We start from the raw sequence: 17,114 nt of genomic DNA on the forward strand, positions 1-17,114 counted from the left end.
ATTACCATACAAGGATTTGGGGACAAATGACCAGATGTTCATCAAAATTCCTCAGAAATTTCATGTAACGCCTGCCTGCCTCTCTCTCTCTCTCTCTCCCGTGTTGTCCAGACAGCTGTAGTTAATCCTCCGCTAAAACGTTGTTCGTTAAGGTGGAAAATCGGGAACGACATCTTGAGCCACGTGAAACAGAAATCACTAACATAAACACATTTCACAAATGCTGGGTTTCGCCTTGTGCAGAGGGACCCTGTGAAAGGCAGGCAATTATCCGCTAATCGATGGTCATATCGGTAAAACGAAAAAAGTTGTCTGAAGTCAATAAGATGCCTGGCGATTTCAAGAGAAGGCTCTGAAACATAAAAGAAAAAATAGATACCAATTTCAAAATAGGCGTCTCTCATATGAAGTTGAGGCTTCTATTTTTCAATGTATTAAATTTTTTTAATACTGAAAATTAAAATTTAAATCTATCCACGGTTACATAGTTGAACAATTATGCAAGTCTAACAATTTTTTCCAGTCACACTGACACTTAATGGAAAACGATCAGTGTTAAAAGAAAAATTGCAATCAATGGAATCAATCTTGTGAAAAACATCTTATAAAAAATAGTGGCAAGGTTCGAGCTACAGTGGCAGTCGACTGGCGCACTTTGACAAGTGGTGTATAATTGAAAAACTATTAGGATGCCTTGTGATATCCAAGTTTACATAGTGGAGAGAATTAAAATAAAATTAGTTATTTGTATTTTCCCACGTACTGTACTACAAGCTAAAGTCTTTTCTGTAGTTCCTCCCCGAGGCGAAAACTGTAAAACGACGTTGTAATATAGTAACAAGGTGGTATGGAGGTCGGCGGGGCAGTGTTCCTTCGGCATCAGAGACTATGTGGGGTGTTGAGGAGGATTATGATAAAAGGATCTAGTTAGTAAACCTATGAAAAATACACATTACTTTAAAAATTTGGGTATTTGCCCTTACAGAAATAAAACCATCCCTATGCATGTTTGAAACTCCCTTTTAATTGGGAGGATAGTCTCTCAACTTACCAAGTTTAATCTTCATCCGTACATAAACTGTTCCCCATAACGACTCTTATAATCTCCAGTGGAAAAAGTTAAAGGAAATAAGCACTGCCTCAAAGATAAGGTAGTAAAAGTCTAAAAGCAGTTAGCATCTGGGTCCATTATAAATTAATGGGTTCAGATGATAGCTTTTATCAAACCCCCCACCCACACCCCACCCATTTGTTATGAGGGGGAAAGCAGAGGGAGTCACACGTAAAGAACCAAACTCTTAAGAGAAGATGCCCAATTGTGAAGTCTACCTGTATAGTGGAACGTCCATTACATACCTGGCCTACCTGCCAGCTTACAGAAGAGGAAAGTAGAGACTGAGAGAGACAGTTACTATCCTTACAATTTTTTTTATTACATTAGCAAGATGCGTTTTTGTCCGAGGAGCCTGGAGATTCCACAACATATTGGGCAGCCATCACAGGTCCTAAAGTGTCTAACAACTTGTAGGTGATAATCTTCAAGTAAAATGAGGTATAAGTATAGTCTAATGCCGCCGCCTTTGCCAGTAAAACTGGAACGCTATCTGAATGGCTTGCTAGTTACCATGAGAGGAGAGTTCGCTCTTTACTGCATGGTCCTTGAATAAGCAGTCAGTAAGCACCCCAAAGATCACAGTCTATCTTTAATAGTGGCAGCTACAGAAGGAAACAGTCTACCATCGCATCCTCCTCTCCCCTCTTCTTTCCCTTTCCTCTCCTCAAGCCAAAGCTTGGGGGTTGGGAAGGGGTACTGGAAAAGACTGGAAAGACTAGCCCTTTTCATGAGCAAAAGAAAAGGCTACGCAAAAACTTATGGCAAACTTTTAAATGCTGAATTGCTGATTATTGTGAAGTCACACTATATTTTTCACGATAAAAGAGCGGAATGCAGCACAGATTTTAGATATTATGACCTTTGATGGCTGGAACTGAGCCAACATTATTTGAAGTTAACTCCATAGGGCAACCTTGTTTCTCGAATCTTTCGCCTAATATTTTCTCTTGTGTGAGCATGTATTAGTTGCTCTGGCTTTCCCAGAGCATAAAAAAAAAACAAGATTCTCGGAAAGACATTGACAAAGAGAGAATACACTAAATGCCGTGGGGTGGAGTTGGGGGCGGGGGGACTCCACAGGGGCGCCGAGTTTTTATTGTAAAATCTTTCTTGTTTTTGGGAGATATAAGGGGGAAACCCGTACGTGTGTGTTTGTGTACGATGTGTAGTTTAAGAATAGGCAAGGATCCAAGATATTATCATCGCCCCTCCATCATTCTCGTCTCGGTCAAACCATGCCCCAGTAGTAAAGCCTATCACCATTTTCATATCTGGATGGCCAAAATCCCCATCAAGACTTGATCATTGATAGGGCGATTTCCGCCACATATCATGAGTTTCATTATCATTACTCCTTTTTTTTAACGATTAAGTAACGAGTAACTAAATAGGAAGAATTTCTCAACAATTCCAATCAATAATTTGTGGGTGGAAAAACTTGCAAGTGAGGAAATAATAGTTATTATGAGACCAACTGCCTCGCCCAAACAGAATGGATCAGATTGAAACAGCAGATAAAATATGTATTAAGTTTAAAAAGCTTAAGGTGAAGTTTTTTTTTTATATTGTAGTAGTTATAAAATTGTGATTGCAAATAGGCGGAACGCAACCTCGTGATAACATTTACTGATGCACTTATCTTGTAAACAAAATCATATAATGCTGAGGTATTTAGAATTTAGGCCAAGGGCCAAATACTGAGACCGATGAGGTCATTCAGTGCTGAAAGGTTAGAAAGGTGTAACTTGAAGAAAATCTCACAGTTGCACTAAGAAACAATTATTAGGAGAGGGTAGACAGCAAGATGGAAGACAAAGGACATGAATGAGGTGTAGGGTAAAAGGAATGAAAGTGGTTGCGGCTAGGGACCGAAGGGACGCTGCAAAGAATATTGAGTAATGCCTACAGTGCATTACGTGAAGTGCACTGACGGCACTAACCCCCTACGGGGTTCATGCTGAAGTGAACATGTTATTTAAGCGTTTATCCTTTCGTATGTACACATTCCTTACGTGTGAGAACAATTATATAGTATAGCATAAACTATTGAGATATATTCTATTTTTTAAATAAACCCGTTTCAAACATGAATATTTACTCATTTGCAAAATCATTCCATAAACATCCAATCATTACTCCGATGTTCTGAAAAGGGTCATGAAATTTTGATATGAATATTCTTTGTTTCACCATAAAACCTTTATGGAAGGCGATATTATCAAGAGTTTACGGTGATGACAGTGACGTTCACTTAATCGTATTGCTTGATATTATTTTGATAAATATCAGCCAGATGCATGATTGTGTCGCAGGTTATTAATGAAATAGGCACATGCACGCCATAAGTGTTTTAGGGTCCCAGGAAATCTTCGAGATTATTTGCTGTAGTAAAAGCAGACGAAAATCGCATTTCACTTCACTTTATTTACTACAATTACATCCCCATCACATTCCGAGGATCGAAGAGCACACGTGCACTGCGTTTCACAGCCCAGAAGTGATGACTCATAATATTTTGTTTATTGGACATTTTTCGCGAAGGTTAGCAAAGTGGTCAGTTTTGAAGGAAAAACGCGTGAAATACTTTTAAAGAAACTACGTATCCACTTACCTTTTTTTGTTCACAAACTGATTCAGGGTCGGAAATCATTTAGCATAGGTATACTGAAATCAATAAATTATCTGGAATAGTGGTAATGTCACAGAGTTTGATTATAATCTGTGTGGATATTTGTGCATGTTCACAGGTCTAATTTAGTTAATGCTTACCGTTTGCTTACACAAATTTTTGGTGTTATCAAATTTTTATGCGGTAACTTATACTGTACAGACTGATTAATTTGCCTTTTTACCCATAGTTATTAACATTAATAAATGTCATCAACTATAGAGAGTCATCATTACAGTAACAAACTTTTATTTTAGGGTAAATTTAGAGTAAATTTTCCACTATGTCTCTGAACATAAGTAAAAGACCTATGGTTTACAATTATAAAAATAAAGTCAATATAAACGGAACGTGTCCTGTCCTCAAAAAAATTCTGCCAATCACACATCATCAGTCAATAAGTACATAAATTTCTAAATGAAGAAGGAAGTAGATTTAAATTGAAGAATCGTATCCCATAATATGCCATGGGATGTTTTTAACCGAAGAGTAATTGACAGTTGTCTTTACAGGTGATGCTGATGAACTCCACATTTGCCCGTACTGCCGAGCAGAGCTGAGTTCTCGTGAGCAACTTGAGGAACACAGAGTGACATGTGGTCGTGAACCTCCAGTGTTACCTGTGTCAGATAACCCTCGACCTCAGTTTCAAGATAATGATCACCCAGATGAGCTACGCCGGCATCAGGATGTGGCCAATAATAACCAAGCACACATCCTGAAGAACAGATCTACGAGTGAAACTACATCAAACTCCAGAGAATCATCTGTAGACAGAAATAATGGCTATGACAGTGATAGTAATAATCCGCTAGAGGGTGGAGCTTTAGCCCACATTAGAAATCTCCTGGCTCAATCTCAGTCCTCAAACACTCCTAGCACCCCAACTGTGGGTCCTATTGCACAACAGATTGCACAATCTAATTTGACACTGGAAGCTATACAGAATACCAGAATGGCTATTGCTCAGTTTGCAACATCTGCAATGAACTCTCCTACTGCTAATAATCCCCATGCAATGCAAGAGTTTGCTGTACTGCAAGGTACTCTCTTTTCTTTGCAGCAACAGCAGATGATGCAACTACAATTGATCCAACAGCTGCAAGCACAGCTTTCTATTAAAAAGGATGACAGCCCTACAACACCAAATCAGCTTGAAGATTCATCTAAGGGTCCAAGAGATGTTCAAGAAAGTCGTGAGACTTCATCACCACCCACTCCAGCCTCAAAACCAGCAGCTCCACCTACTAGTGAGGCTAGTCAAGGTGTTAGTAGTTCATTTATAAATACTCTCATGGAACGGTTCAAGGTTCCATCAATGAGCAATGATGGGAACAATGAACGGCCACGCCCAAGCTCTCCTCTTTGTTCTCCAAGCACAAGTGGTCCTTCAGTGGACCCAAGAGACCGCCCACTCTCACCACCTATGACAGCCTCCAGTATTGCATCTTCAGTCATTCAACATACTGAGCCTCCTCCACCAGATGAACCAAATACTCTAGAAATGTTACAACGTACTGCAAATAATGTGTTGAATAATGCATCCCAAGGATTGCTAACAAGTCGTCTTATTGATGACCACAAGCCACAAGATGGAAAAGACCCTTACTACAAGCATCGCTGTAGATACTGTGGTAAGGTCTTTGGTAGTGATTCAGCCTTGCAGATTCATATCAGATCTCACACTGGTGAGCGACCCTTCAAATGTAATATTTGTGGCAACAGATTTACTACCAAGGGTAACCTCAAAGTTCACTTCCAGCGACACACAAGCCGTTTCCCTCATGTAAAAATGAATCCACACCCTGTTCCAGAACACCTAGATAAACTGTACCCTCCTCTCTTAGCTCAGTTAGGAGAGTTGAAAGACTATCCTCCACCCCCTACTGGACCTCCAAATCCATTTACTTCCCTTGGCGGTGGCCCTTCCATCCCACCTTACCGGCTACCAGGGCCACCTCCATCCTCAGATCTCCATAGACCATTCAACCTTCTAAATATTGTTAGGCAAAGTAGAGAAGAACCAGAAAATCTTAGTATTGCAGATCCTCGTTCGTCACCTGAACCCAGCGAGAGAGATTTTGTTCTTGGAAGACTGGATTCAAGCAGAATGGACATTGATGAATCCTCACGTCACTCAAAGTTTGATGGGCAAATGGAAACTAATGAGAGTACAGAACCAGGCTCTGTGGAAATGGCAGAGGATAGGGATGAACCTTTTGATGACAAAAGTCTAAGCCAAGAAAAGAGATTTGATGATGATGAAGATGATGATAAATTGTTAGATGAAAATAAAACACTGAAGGAAGAAAAAGGATTTGAAGACGAAAAAATTGATGATGATGAAAGAAGAGAAAGTAGTGAAGAAAAATCAGAGGAAAAACAATTTAAAAATGAAAAAACTTACAATGAGGAAAAGAGTATGGAGGGAGAAAATGAAGAAGACAGGTTCGAGGCAGGTTTGCCATTTAAAACAGAAACTATGCGAGAAGAATCAGAAGAAAGATTCATGGATTCCCAGGAAATGAGAGATTTAATGGATAGAAAGAGTTCTGAGGGAGAAACTAGCTCTGATCAAACACCGATTGATATTAGAGTAAGAACAGAAAAAGAATTAAAAGAAGCTGGTGAAGGTAACAACACAAATACTAAAGATGATCATGATATGGATAGCAATGATTCTCGTTCTGCCCCATCAGAGCAACCAACAGACCTCAGGATGAGACCCGATTTTCGTCCATTAGGGATGCCAACTATACCTATCCCTGGACCAAGACTTCCTTTGAATTTTCCTTTTCTTCCTGGAATTCCTACCTCATTCCCAGGACCTATGGGTCCTCCTCCAAATATTCCTCCGGGCATAGACCCTGCCAAAGATCCATCAATTTACACAAATCTATTGCCTAAACCAGGTAGTAATGATAACTCTTGGGAGGCACTCATTGAAATTCAAAAAACAAGTGAAACAATGAAATTAGAACAGTTAGTCAATAACATTGAAAATAAGTTAACTGATCCTAATCAGTGTATTATATGTCACAGAGTACTTTCTTGTAAATCTGCTTTGCAAATGCATTATCGGACACACACAGGGGAACGACCATTTAAGTGTAAAATATGTGGGAGAGCATTCACAACCAAAGGAAACCTAAAGACGCACATGGGAGTGCATCGTGCCAAACCACCAATGAGAATGCTACATCAGTGTCCCGTTTGCCATAAAAAGTATACAAATGCTCTTGTTTTACAACAACATATCAGACAACATACAGGAGAACCAACTGATCTTAGTCCAGAACAGATAGCAGCTGCTGAAGTACGCGATTTCCCACATCTTCCCACACCTACTTCACTGCCACAAATGCTGCCATCTGGTTTCCCATTACCACCACCTCCAATACAAGGATTTCCTCCTTTACCTCTGCACCTGAGGTATCAATTGTCACCTGAAGCATTCAGACATAGAGAGTTGATTGAAAGTGAAGACAGGAATGCTGATGAAGATAAATACTTGCGCCCTTTTAGTACCTCTTCAAGATCCTCTTCAACTGGCAGTGCTGAGCAACGAACAGCAGAGGATTTAACTGTAAGGTCCCGTGAAGATGGTTTTAATGGCATGACCTCACCAAGAGTCTCTGTATCACCTACACCTTCAGACTATTCTGACCTTGGTGACCGCTCTCATGAAGCCCATGGAGACAACCAAGTGTCACCCTCAGGTCATCAAGTCAGTGGTTCTGTCAGCCCAGCTATAAGCACTGGGAGTCAAGAAGGCCTTGGATCTTTACCACTGGATTTAGCACCACGTCCAAATGCACCCTTTTTCTCTCCTTTCGGTCTGTTCCCACCTCCCCTTACAACTGCTGCTTTGACGCCTGGGACTCACACTATGCCAGGCCTCAATCCTATGTACCTACCAAGTATACCAGGTAAGCCATTCCTTCAGACATTTCATGAAATTTTAATAGGTGAATAACTTTATCAATGAGTGTCACTTAACCATTTCTACTGTTAATTGAAATACAATCTTATAAATGTTCATCACAAGAGAAAAATACAACTTTGCTTTATTATCAAGACAACTATGTTGCATTATACGTCAAAGGAAATCCCTCGATATGTGGGCCAGTCCAAGATGACTTTACAAAGTACCTCAGTTTAACATTGAGATTTATAATAGATGAGTGAGATCATAATTCCCTTCTACATTCTGACTGTGAATGGAATAAATTTTAAAATATATTCTTACTATTAGTGCTGTTAGTTTATACATGCACACTCAAACTTCAAATATTTTTTCAGGTCGCGGGAACACCACATGTCAGCTTTGCTTCAAAACCTTTGCTTGTCAGTCTGCTTTGGAAATTCACATCCGTTCTCATACAAAGGAAAGGCCTTTCAAGTGCTCCATTTGTGACCGTGGGTTTTCCACTAAGGTGAGAGGGATTTATTTATATAGTATTATAAAAAGTGGAGACATAATATACATTCAAACATAAACATTATAGACAATGTAGATATACAGTAGTGTGGGGTATTCTTGTACGTACCATAAACAAAATCCCGATTTAAGAAAATGTTAATTGGGTTGCTCACAGATCCACGTAACCTTTCATGTTAATTATAATACAACATGAATTCACGACTGTGATAACAATAAGCATCCATTGGACAGAAATGAAACTCAATGTATCAGCTCAGTATTATAAACTTTTTAATAATCAAGGCGTTCTAAAGCAATTTTTCTTATTCACATTGTGTCGGATAATAATTTGCAATATTACTAATAGGCAGTCTTATAGGCAAGTCTTATCTCCATTCTCAGCATAGCAATAATGGTGGGTTATAGGTTAAAAAAAATTCTATAACAATATTTATTTTTTCAAAATTAACTTTTTTCCTCCACACATGCCTTTTCTGTTACATAAGCATTCTTTGTATCCATTGTAAAAAGTCATTTTTATACTGTTGATCAGATGCATTAAACTTTGTTTTAAAAAACAAATTTCAGTGAAATTTTAACATTATCCCCTCTTTCTAACAATAATTACTGATTCCAAAGTCTAGAACCACCATTATATTTGAATATCCTTATAGTATTTGCTTCTTTATCTGAGGAAATGTTTGCTAACTCTGGTCTTCCCCCGCAGGGGAATATGAAGCAACATATGCTGACCCACAAAATTCGGGACGGTTGCAGAGATACTCCAATGGATCCGGGTTTCAAGCACAATGGCATGGGCAATCCAGACACTTCCTCTGCCTCTCCACTTCCCCCCACCCTTACTTCTCCTTCAAGCCATACTACTCCACTTCCTTCTTCCCTTCCTTCACCTCTGCCATCATCTTTGGCATCCCCTTTGGCCGCCTCTCATGCGTCTCCCATCCATCCCCTTCTCCCTTCTCCACTCCCGAGATCCCTTGCTTCTCCTATGCCTCCATCATTAACTTCTCCACATACAAGACCAATGACTTCACCCCTGCCCTCTTCATTAACTTCTCTTCCTTCATCCATGGCATCACCTCTCCCTCCATCACTCGTCTCATCGCTACCATCATCCTTAGCTTCACCTCTCCCTTCCTCGCTATCTTCAACCCTTCCTGTATCCTTGTCTTCAACTATATCTTCGTCGATACATTGTTCCTTGCCGCCATCATTTCCTCCTGCTGCACTAGCTGCAGTTCTTCTGCAACAGGCTCGGGAAGAAGACAAGCTTTTAGATTCACGGCTCAAAAGAGAGCGAGAAGGAGAAAATGTCTTACCTGTACCTAAGAGAGCATCAGGTAGGAAATATGTCCTCCATTTTATAGGATTTATACACATACAATAGTCACAGTATTGCTGGTTGTGAGTTTAACACTGTGTTAACTGTAAAACAGAACTGAAAAACAGCAATAATATAAAGCATAATTCATCACCCATAGTCTGGCTTGGTCACCTTCATTTGTTGTCCAGTAGCACCATGCAATCAAAACAACAGTGGTGTCCACTCCTGGTTATCTTTGCCTGTTGGCCTTACTTCCAGAAAATAGTTGTTTTTATTGCTACTGATGCATTTATGCCAATAATTAGTTATATAAATTCAATCTTAACATAAATTATTTTGACATTCCTTAGGTTAAGAAATTGTGCACATTTCATAAACATATTACCCAACACATGATTGTGGACTTTATTTTAAAAAACATAGCTAAGTAGTATATGTACATTTTGTAATTATTAAAAAATTATCAAGTTTTTACAACTTAAATCATATTTTTTCATACAAACCCATAAATCATATGGAAACCTCCATGCCTTGTAGAAGCAACAGAAGAACTAAAAGCTAGTTCACAGAATACTTTTAGCCCACCATAAGTAAAATGATGTATGTTCTATACAGGTTGTATTAACACATGCTACACGGAAACAAGAAGTGAACAATTTACATACAACCTGTAGCAATGTATGAAAAAATATGCTCTGTAAGAAGACTTGGTTTGTTTCATCACAAACCCATTTTGTCAAATACATATGTAAACCATACTATGTAGTCTGAATTGCAATTTAATTGGTGACAGTAACAGATGTTGCTTACATATTGTAAGATACAATTATGGCCATGTCTAATTTGAAGGTTTTCCCCCTTGTGATAGCATCAATAAAGTAGACAAACTACCATGCTGCAGAACACCTCTATGGCTACAGCTAATTTGAGGTTTTGAATAATTTGCAAATGAAGCATTACTTTTCCTGTTCATATTAAGCAAATAAGATAACAGACAAAACTTGCAGCTCAATAGAAGCTAGGCTGAAAAATGGCACTTCACTATAATAATGTTGACTTCTAATAAAAGGGTTCCCATAAGGGTAATCTGGTTACATTAACTGTTCAATACAATGTAATGCTAGCTGATACCTTGGAAGTGTGTGTTCTATCAAAATTGTAAAAATGTCAATGCCTGTACAAGAATCAAGCAGTCATGCACAGAGGCCATACTGCTACATACTACTAAACAAGTAAAGTGTGTGCTGACTTTAGGAAGGACATCAACTGCATCTTCTCAAAATTTGTCCACGACATTTTGTAAGGTTTTAAAATACGTATATAGAAACAAAAAGCAGTTGTTGGGCTTGACCAAAAAGTAAATGGTGCGGAATGATTGGGAAAAAAAACAGCAAGAGACTTAATGCTTGGCAGTAAAGGGAAAAGCAATCTAAAGGACTGAATCTACTATATATATCAATAATAATTTTCCACAATACTACTTTCCTACTAAACTGATCAATTTCGTTCGCACAACCAGTCAAGTAGAGTACATTAGTGTGTAAGGCATCGCAAGATGAACAGGCAACGCAGCAAAGCTAAAAGGCTAATAAAAGATATTGCAATAGCTATTTTAGAGGAAGTGGAGGAAGAAATAAGTGTGTCAAAAAGAAAAACATTATGGGAACGAAAATGGATTCAGAGAAGAAATCAACTAGGAGCTATTAATTCACTTCTCAAGGAATTAGAAGTAGAAGATCCTAGAGAATACTACTCAACATTCAGAATGTGTCAAGAATGTTTTAACTTTCTGTTGATGAAAGTGCAATCACAAATTCAACTAAATGATACCCATTTAATGAGTGCAGTTCCGGCAAAAACCAAATTACAGGCACAGTCAGAAGTTTCAAAGAACCTCCCACTGTTGACCCCTTTAGTCTGCTTATTAGCAAAAGTTAATTATTGTAAACAATAAACTTTTAAGACTGCAAACAAATCATATAAAATCCACCCTAAAACAAAGTTTTTTTTTCAAATTCCAAAATTTCTATGATTGCCTTTCAGTTATTTTACTTCGGTTATTTTACTTGTTTATTGTCATGATTGTATAGGTATTCAACCAGAAATTGCATAATATTAGTTTCATTTAAACTATAGCAATTCATAAAACTACTTTGAATGCAAATACTCTACAGGATTTTGCCTGTGTGACTTGGAAGTTTTTTTATGCAAGTTTGTGTAAACTACAGTATGTGTCAAAAGACATCAAGACTAATGGCCCACTGCAGGAATCCCCTATTTACCATTATTTTTCTTTAAACACAGGTCTGGGTGGGGAAGGTGAATTATTAGAAGGTGGAGAAGGTTCATCTCCTGGAGGGGGTGATCAGCAGTTAACCCCAGACCCAGCTTCCTGCCCTTCACCAGCCCCAGAAGTCACAGCCCTCCCTCGTACGTGATCCATGCCCAGGCTGTACGTAAGTATCTTATACCTTCAACATCTTTAATTTCCTCTGATAGTTTTACTTGTAAAATTTAAAGAAGGCTAAAAAGCACACAGCATTCACATAATCTAATTTTACTTTGCACTGGTGTTTCTATTCTAATCAACCCTACCATTTCTTTTAAAGCAGCATTCAACTCCCCCTCAGATTCCCAAACTTGAATATTAGTAGTATCCCATTTCACACCCTGTAATTAAAATTTTGCTTTCATTATCATCATACAGTTCTGATTTCTTTGCCATTACAGAGCAGAGGTGGATCGGCAGTTGAGGATCGTTTGCCTCCCTCTAGCGCCCTCGAACTATTAAGGAATAAACTTCATCAATTGCCACCACCTTCCCTTTACAAGCCTGGAACTCTCCTGTAGATAATCAGCAGGAGATGAATTAAATTTATGTGAAAAATAACTCGGTTAAAATTCTAAATACCAAAGTGACTAATGTTAGACTTGAAAAGCCAGTCATGTTGTGAAGTACTGAATGAACTCGTGAGAAAATGAGATATTCAGCAACAAGTTTTGGTGTTGACTGACAAAGAATCAGGAATAACCAAAGGTGAATCAGTGAAGAAGGATTATCCTAATACACTGCTGTCAATATGTTACAGATTTTTAATAAATTTTTCATTTTATATTGTTCCGTGACTGTTGTTAGTTTTATTGTCCAAGTTGTAGAAGTGGACAAAAACTATCATGGGAGATATTCAAAGACGAATTAGTGTGTTTTGAAAAGAACATGTTTTGAACTCTGTTGAGAATCCCTATTTCGTCCTGGGAAAGTACAGCTCTATTTCTTAAGGAAAAACCCTATACCTAGGAGCACCACTGCATCAATATTGCTTTGAAGAGCAAGGCAGATAGATTGAACATTTAATAAAATGAACTGCCAATCTGTGCACTTGTTGATAATGTTTGTCAAATATGTACAGGAAAAGAATTGTCTTATGTTTTCATTTTATAAAAGATCTCATTTCCATGCTGTTACAGACTCACCATAGCTTAACTTCTTTGTTAATTTATGATTATGTAAAAAGTACATTTCTTGGATGTCCTTAGTAAATTATAATAAAACGAATTTTTAAGGCAAGAGATGTAAGCCCAGTACACGTGACATTTTGTACCAACCCCCTGTATATCCACCGTAGTTCCTCGCCAGTCTAGTCTTACAGTTTGGTGTGGTTGATCCAAACTTCGTATTATCCAAGAACCTCAATTTTGGATAATAGGGAACAAGAAAGAACCTCAAACTCAAGTTATACCTCAAATAACCTTTCCAAGCTTTTCTTTTCTTTTATTGCATTGCAATTAAAAAGCAATCATGGGGATGGATAATAGTAGTTGGGATCAAGCACATTCAACAGTGCTGGGTATGGAAATGTCACAATTCTTTTATACAGTGCTGCTCTGAGGTGGCGCTACTAAGGTGTTGAAATAACTGCGAGTGCTTATATTCTAGTAAGCTGATCAACGCAGGAGAACTTAGAAAGTGATAGCCTAGAATAATTTTAAAAACTCATCTACTTAAATCAGTAATTGATATTTAGGAATCTCTTTGCTTTGTGATGTATTGCAATATGATGGGAATGGGCATTTAGGCAAACTTAAGATGTTCTCTGTGATACTGTAGTCAAATTGTTTAAACTGGGCTAGATTTCCGTTACCATTCAGATCACATCATCATATGAATTAGATTGGCCTAGGAGTGGGTGGGCCACATCTGAATTTTTAAAGATTAGTGTGCTCACCAGTCAGTCACTGGTACATTTACACACAACCATACTTTTCTGAACTGGCTAGTCACATAATGGATATGCACATACATGGACAAGTATATAGTACATATACATATATTCAGCCCCACAAATTTTAACCATTGTTTTCAATGCCTTGAGATGGGATGAACTATATGCTGTACTGTATATATGAACATTATATATATGCATATATATAAAATTACCAGCACAGTACTATATATATTGTACATGAATAATGCAAGTCCTGACCTCCAATTTTGGTGGACAGCTTGTATTTCTGATGCATTTCCACTTAGTCAGGAACATTTAAACAATCTTATACCTGTACATTGGAATGTTTCATCCTCTTTGAAGACCCTCCTTTTGGATGTGTGTGTGTATTTGCAGGTGATCATTCAAATATCATATATCACAACAACATAATGGATATTCAGGTTTGCCTCATGACATATCTCTGGCTAGTGTGTCTGGAGCTTGATATGTATATTATGCTGGCGTCGTCGCTCCCGACACACTTGGCCTCCTCCTCTTCCTTGCTCCTCCTCCCACTAAAAGGTCTCATCCCATTCTGCCTCCTGTGGGCCCTTAAAAGTTAGTACTGGTTAACATATATGCCATATGTAGGGCCCTATCCTGTGTCCTAACCTGACTCACAGTGGGCCCTCAGGACACACGAACATGGAAAATGATGAAGATGTATGTCCGTCATGACGAATCTCCCAGCTGTCTACTTAGTGTTTAAAGAAGCTGGTGGTGCACGGGTGAGAAAAGCTCATCAGTGAAGATATTAACATAAAGAAATTTCATAACAAATAACTCTTGCCATCACACTGCATTGCAGCAATCCAACGTAAGTGGTAGAACAACTCAACTTACCTCAGTAGCTCTTTGCATCCCCCGAGCTGCACCACCAGTTGAGTCTTGCTTCTTACCCTCGCACAGAATAAAAGGAGTTTCAGTCCTGATTTTGTACAATTTAAATGGATATAAAACTTAGTTTTCTTGGCTTTTCTATGAAATAAATGTATGTAGTGTCATTGTAAAAAAATGTTTAGATGAAATGCTAATATGATATCAGATATCAAATAGTAGAAGAAATTTCACACTTTCACATATGGAGAAAACATTTTTGTATAGCTTTAGAGCACAAGCATGCATGTACGCTAAATATTTATCATATCAGATTTTACTTATGTGTGTATGAATGGAATAGAGGCTGTCAGAGGGTTCAAGGGGATCAGGTTAAGGCTAGTTTTAAGGAGTAGCTGTAATTATAGACGGCTTTAAAAGATATCCTTCCAATATTTTTGAGTTAACCTCCTCGCAAGATCCCTTCAATTTACGAAGGCAACTCTTGCGACTGAGCTCCGGCACAAGACCCCATCCCAAAAAAACATAGCTCTGTTGCCCTAATTCTTAGTATCCTGTTTTTTTTTATTATCACATCCATCTTCCAGTGTGCGGGCTAGTGACGCCCCTTGGGTGTATGTCTGTGATACGGCTGAACTAGCCACACAAAGGTGAAGTCATTCCAGTTGTCGCGCTCAGTGATCCCAGCTTCTTGCCACACTTCCTTCAAATTCCTATTGAGTTGACCCTTCCTTTGACAAGGAGAGAGGACGGTAACTTAATTCTTGGCTCGTCCTACATCCTTATATTCTGAATCGCTCTCTCTCTCTCTCCTGTCTCCCTCTCTTTCTCTCTCCATACGTATCTGTTGAGTTGTGATGCGTCGGTCATCTAGCCTGGTTATTCCTTCTCCACCTTTCCTGTGTTAATTAGTACTGGACCTTGTAGAATGATAATGTTATTTTGATATTTGTGTGCGCACCTGACTCGCTATAATGGCACGTCTCCACCCAGGAATACAGGAGAAGCTATTTTTGTACTATTCTACGATAGCAGTTCCTGAGCGAAGACTTGCCCTCGCCACCTCCCCTACTTAAAAGTGACACGGAGTGTGTGACGGCCCCCCCTAGTTGTAAAAGCCAGTTTGTCAGCAGCAGCATCCTTCTTAATTAAAAACAGTACCATTGTAGTTGTTGTTTCCATTCATACCTTCCCCCTTTCATGATAAAGAATCTAAATTCTTAGGCGCATTCCTCAAAGCCAGAGTTTCAATCAAAATCTGTTCCTTCACTGCAACCACTAGCAAATGAGACTTGGAAAAGCCAGGAAATGAATCTAAAGGAGCTTCAGCTGGATGGAATCTAAAAAGGAATGTACGTATCTTGTGATCTTCTGTGAGCAGAGCTAGAACTACTTGTGAAACCAGTTACTGCACAGCTCACAATTGTGACCCCAGAGAAGGGTCACATAAGATGGCAGTTTCTCAGTCTAAGAAAGGTATGAATGAATTGTAAGCTGGTCCGAAATATTCTTGAAAAGTATATTTTATCATTACATGTTACAGTAGACTCCGAAACCAGACACGCCCGCAAATAGCTAAAACCCACAAATACTTAAAACCCCTCAAAAAATTATTAGAAATGCCTATTTTGATAGTTAAAAAAAAACTACAATGGCTTATACCAGAGTATTTTAACAGTTTTATCACAAAAAGTGCATTGAGTCACGAACATTATATGAAAATACAGTAATCTGTGAATATTTCTCAGTGAAAAATACCACAAGTAGGCAAATTTTCTGCAAATAATGGGTAAACTTTACAATCCATAGAAAAATCCGCAAATAGGGGAAGACCCTCTTTTAAACATATTCTATTAAAAGGAATGGCTGTGTTAGCAAATTAATTTTATATGACAACTTTCCAATTCTTATTACCTAATCGCTTTTCTGGCTCAGCAATATTACTTAATAACGGGCCAACATTCATATTGGTATTTAATAGAAAGGATGCGGGAATGTTTCCGAGATTCTGGTGGCTGGTAAATCAGAGTCCTTGTTTGTGCAGGGTTCGCCAACTGGGATATGGTAGATTAGATTGCAGTATACTGGTTTACTATTACTGGTATACAGGAAGGCTGGACGATTGGTCTTTTTTAAGCAGAGTTTGTCTTCTGGTTGTGGTCAGGCAGGGTTTGCCATCGGGTATTCTGGCTGGTATTTTTTCTAGTTCTGCTGGTACATATGTGTTATGCTTCTTTTGTCGACATTTCGACCTCCTCGCAGATCGTCATCAGGATGAGTTAGCAGTGGAACCAGAGATGCAGTGTCTTGGTGGCAGTATTTATAGTGGCTCAGTTCAGTTGTTGATTTCTCATTGGGTGAGCTAGTCTTGGGTGAAGTCTATGATCCCACACAGATTGTTGCAGTTCTTCTCAAGTGAGTGTGTTCAGGTAGTCATGGGGTTGGGCGCTGGAACTTCT

The 17,114-nt window shown here is 38.6% G+C and overlaps 1 protein-coding gene across 4 annotated transcripts in view; it reads left to right on the top strand.

Moving 5' to 3' along the window:
• The window catches only part of LOC135205668 (homeotic protein spalt-major-like), a 72,020-nt gene extending 56,197 nt beyond the window's left edge, over window positions 1-15,823 (top strand). For 2 of the 4 annotated variants that reach the window (XM_064236513.1, XM_064236515.1), the window contains exons 2-6: window positions 4,295-7,711; window positions 8,085-8,218; window positions 8,933-9,566; window positions 11,855-12,006; window positions 12,281-15,823. In XM_064236513.1, the coding sequence (XP_064092583.1) occupies window positions 4,295-7,711; window positions 8,085-8,218; window positions 8,933-9,566; window positions 11,855-11,988 (4,319 nt within the window). In that variant the 3' untranslated portion in view covers window positions 11,989-12,006; window positions 12,281-15,823. The remainder of the gene's footprint in view (window positions 1-4,294; window positions 7,712-8,084; window positions 8,219-8,932; window positions 9,567-11,854; window positions 12,007-12,280) is intronic. The other 2 variants (XM_064236514.1, XM_064236516.1) reach the window with 2 other exon arrangements.
• The last annotated feature ends 1,291 nt before the right edge of the window (window positions 15,824-17,114 follow it).

The sequence above is a fragment of the Macrobrachium nipponense genome, chromosome 24, assembly GCF_015104395.2.
Source record: "Macrobrachium nipponense isolate FS-2020 chromosome 24, ASM1510439v2, whole genome shotgun sequence".
Taxonomy (NCBI): Eukaryota; Metazoa; Arthropoda; class Malacostraca; order Decapoda; family Palaemonidae; genus Macrobrachium; species Macrobrachium nipponense.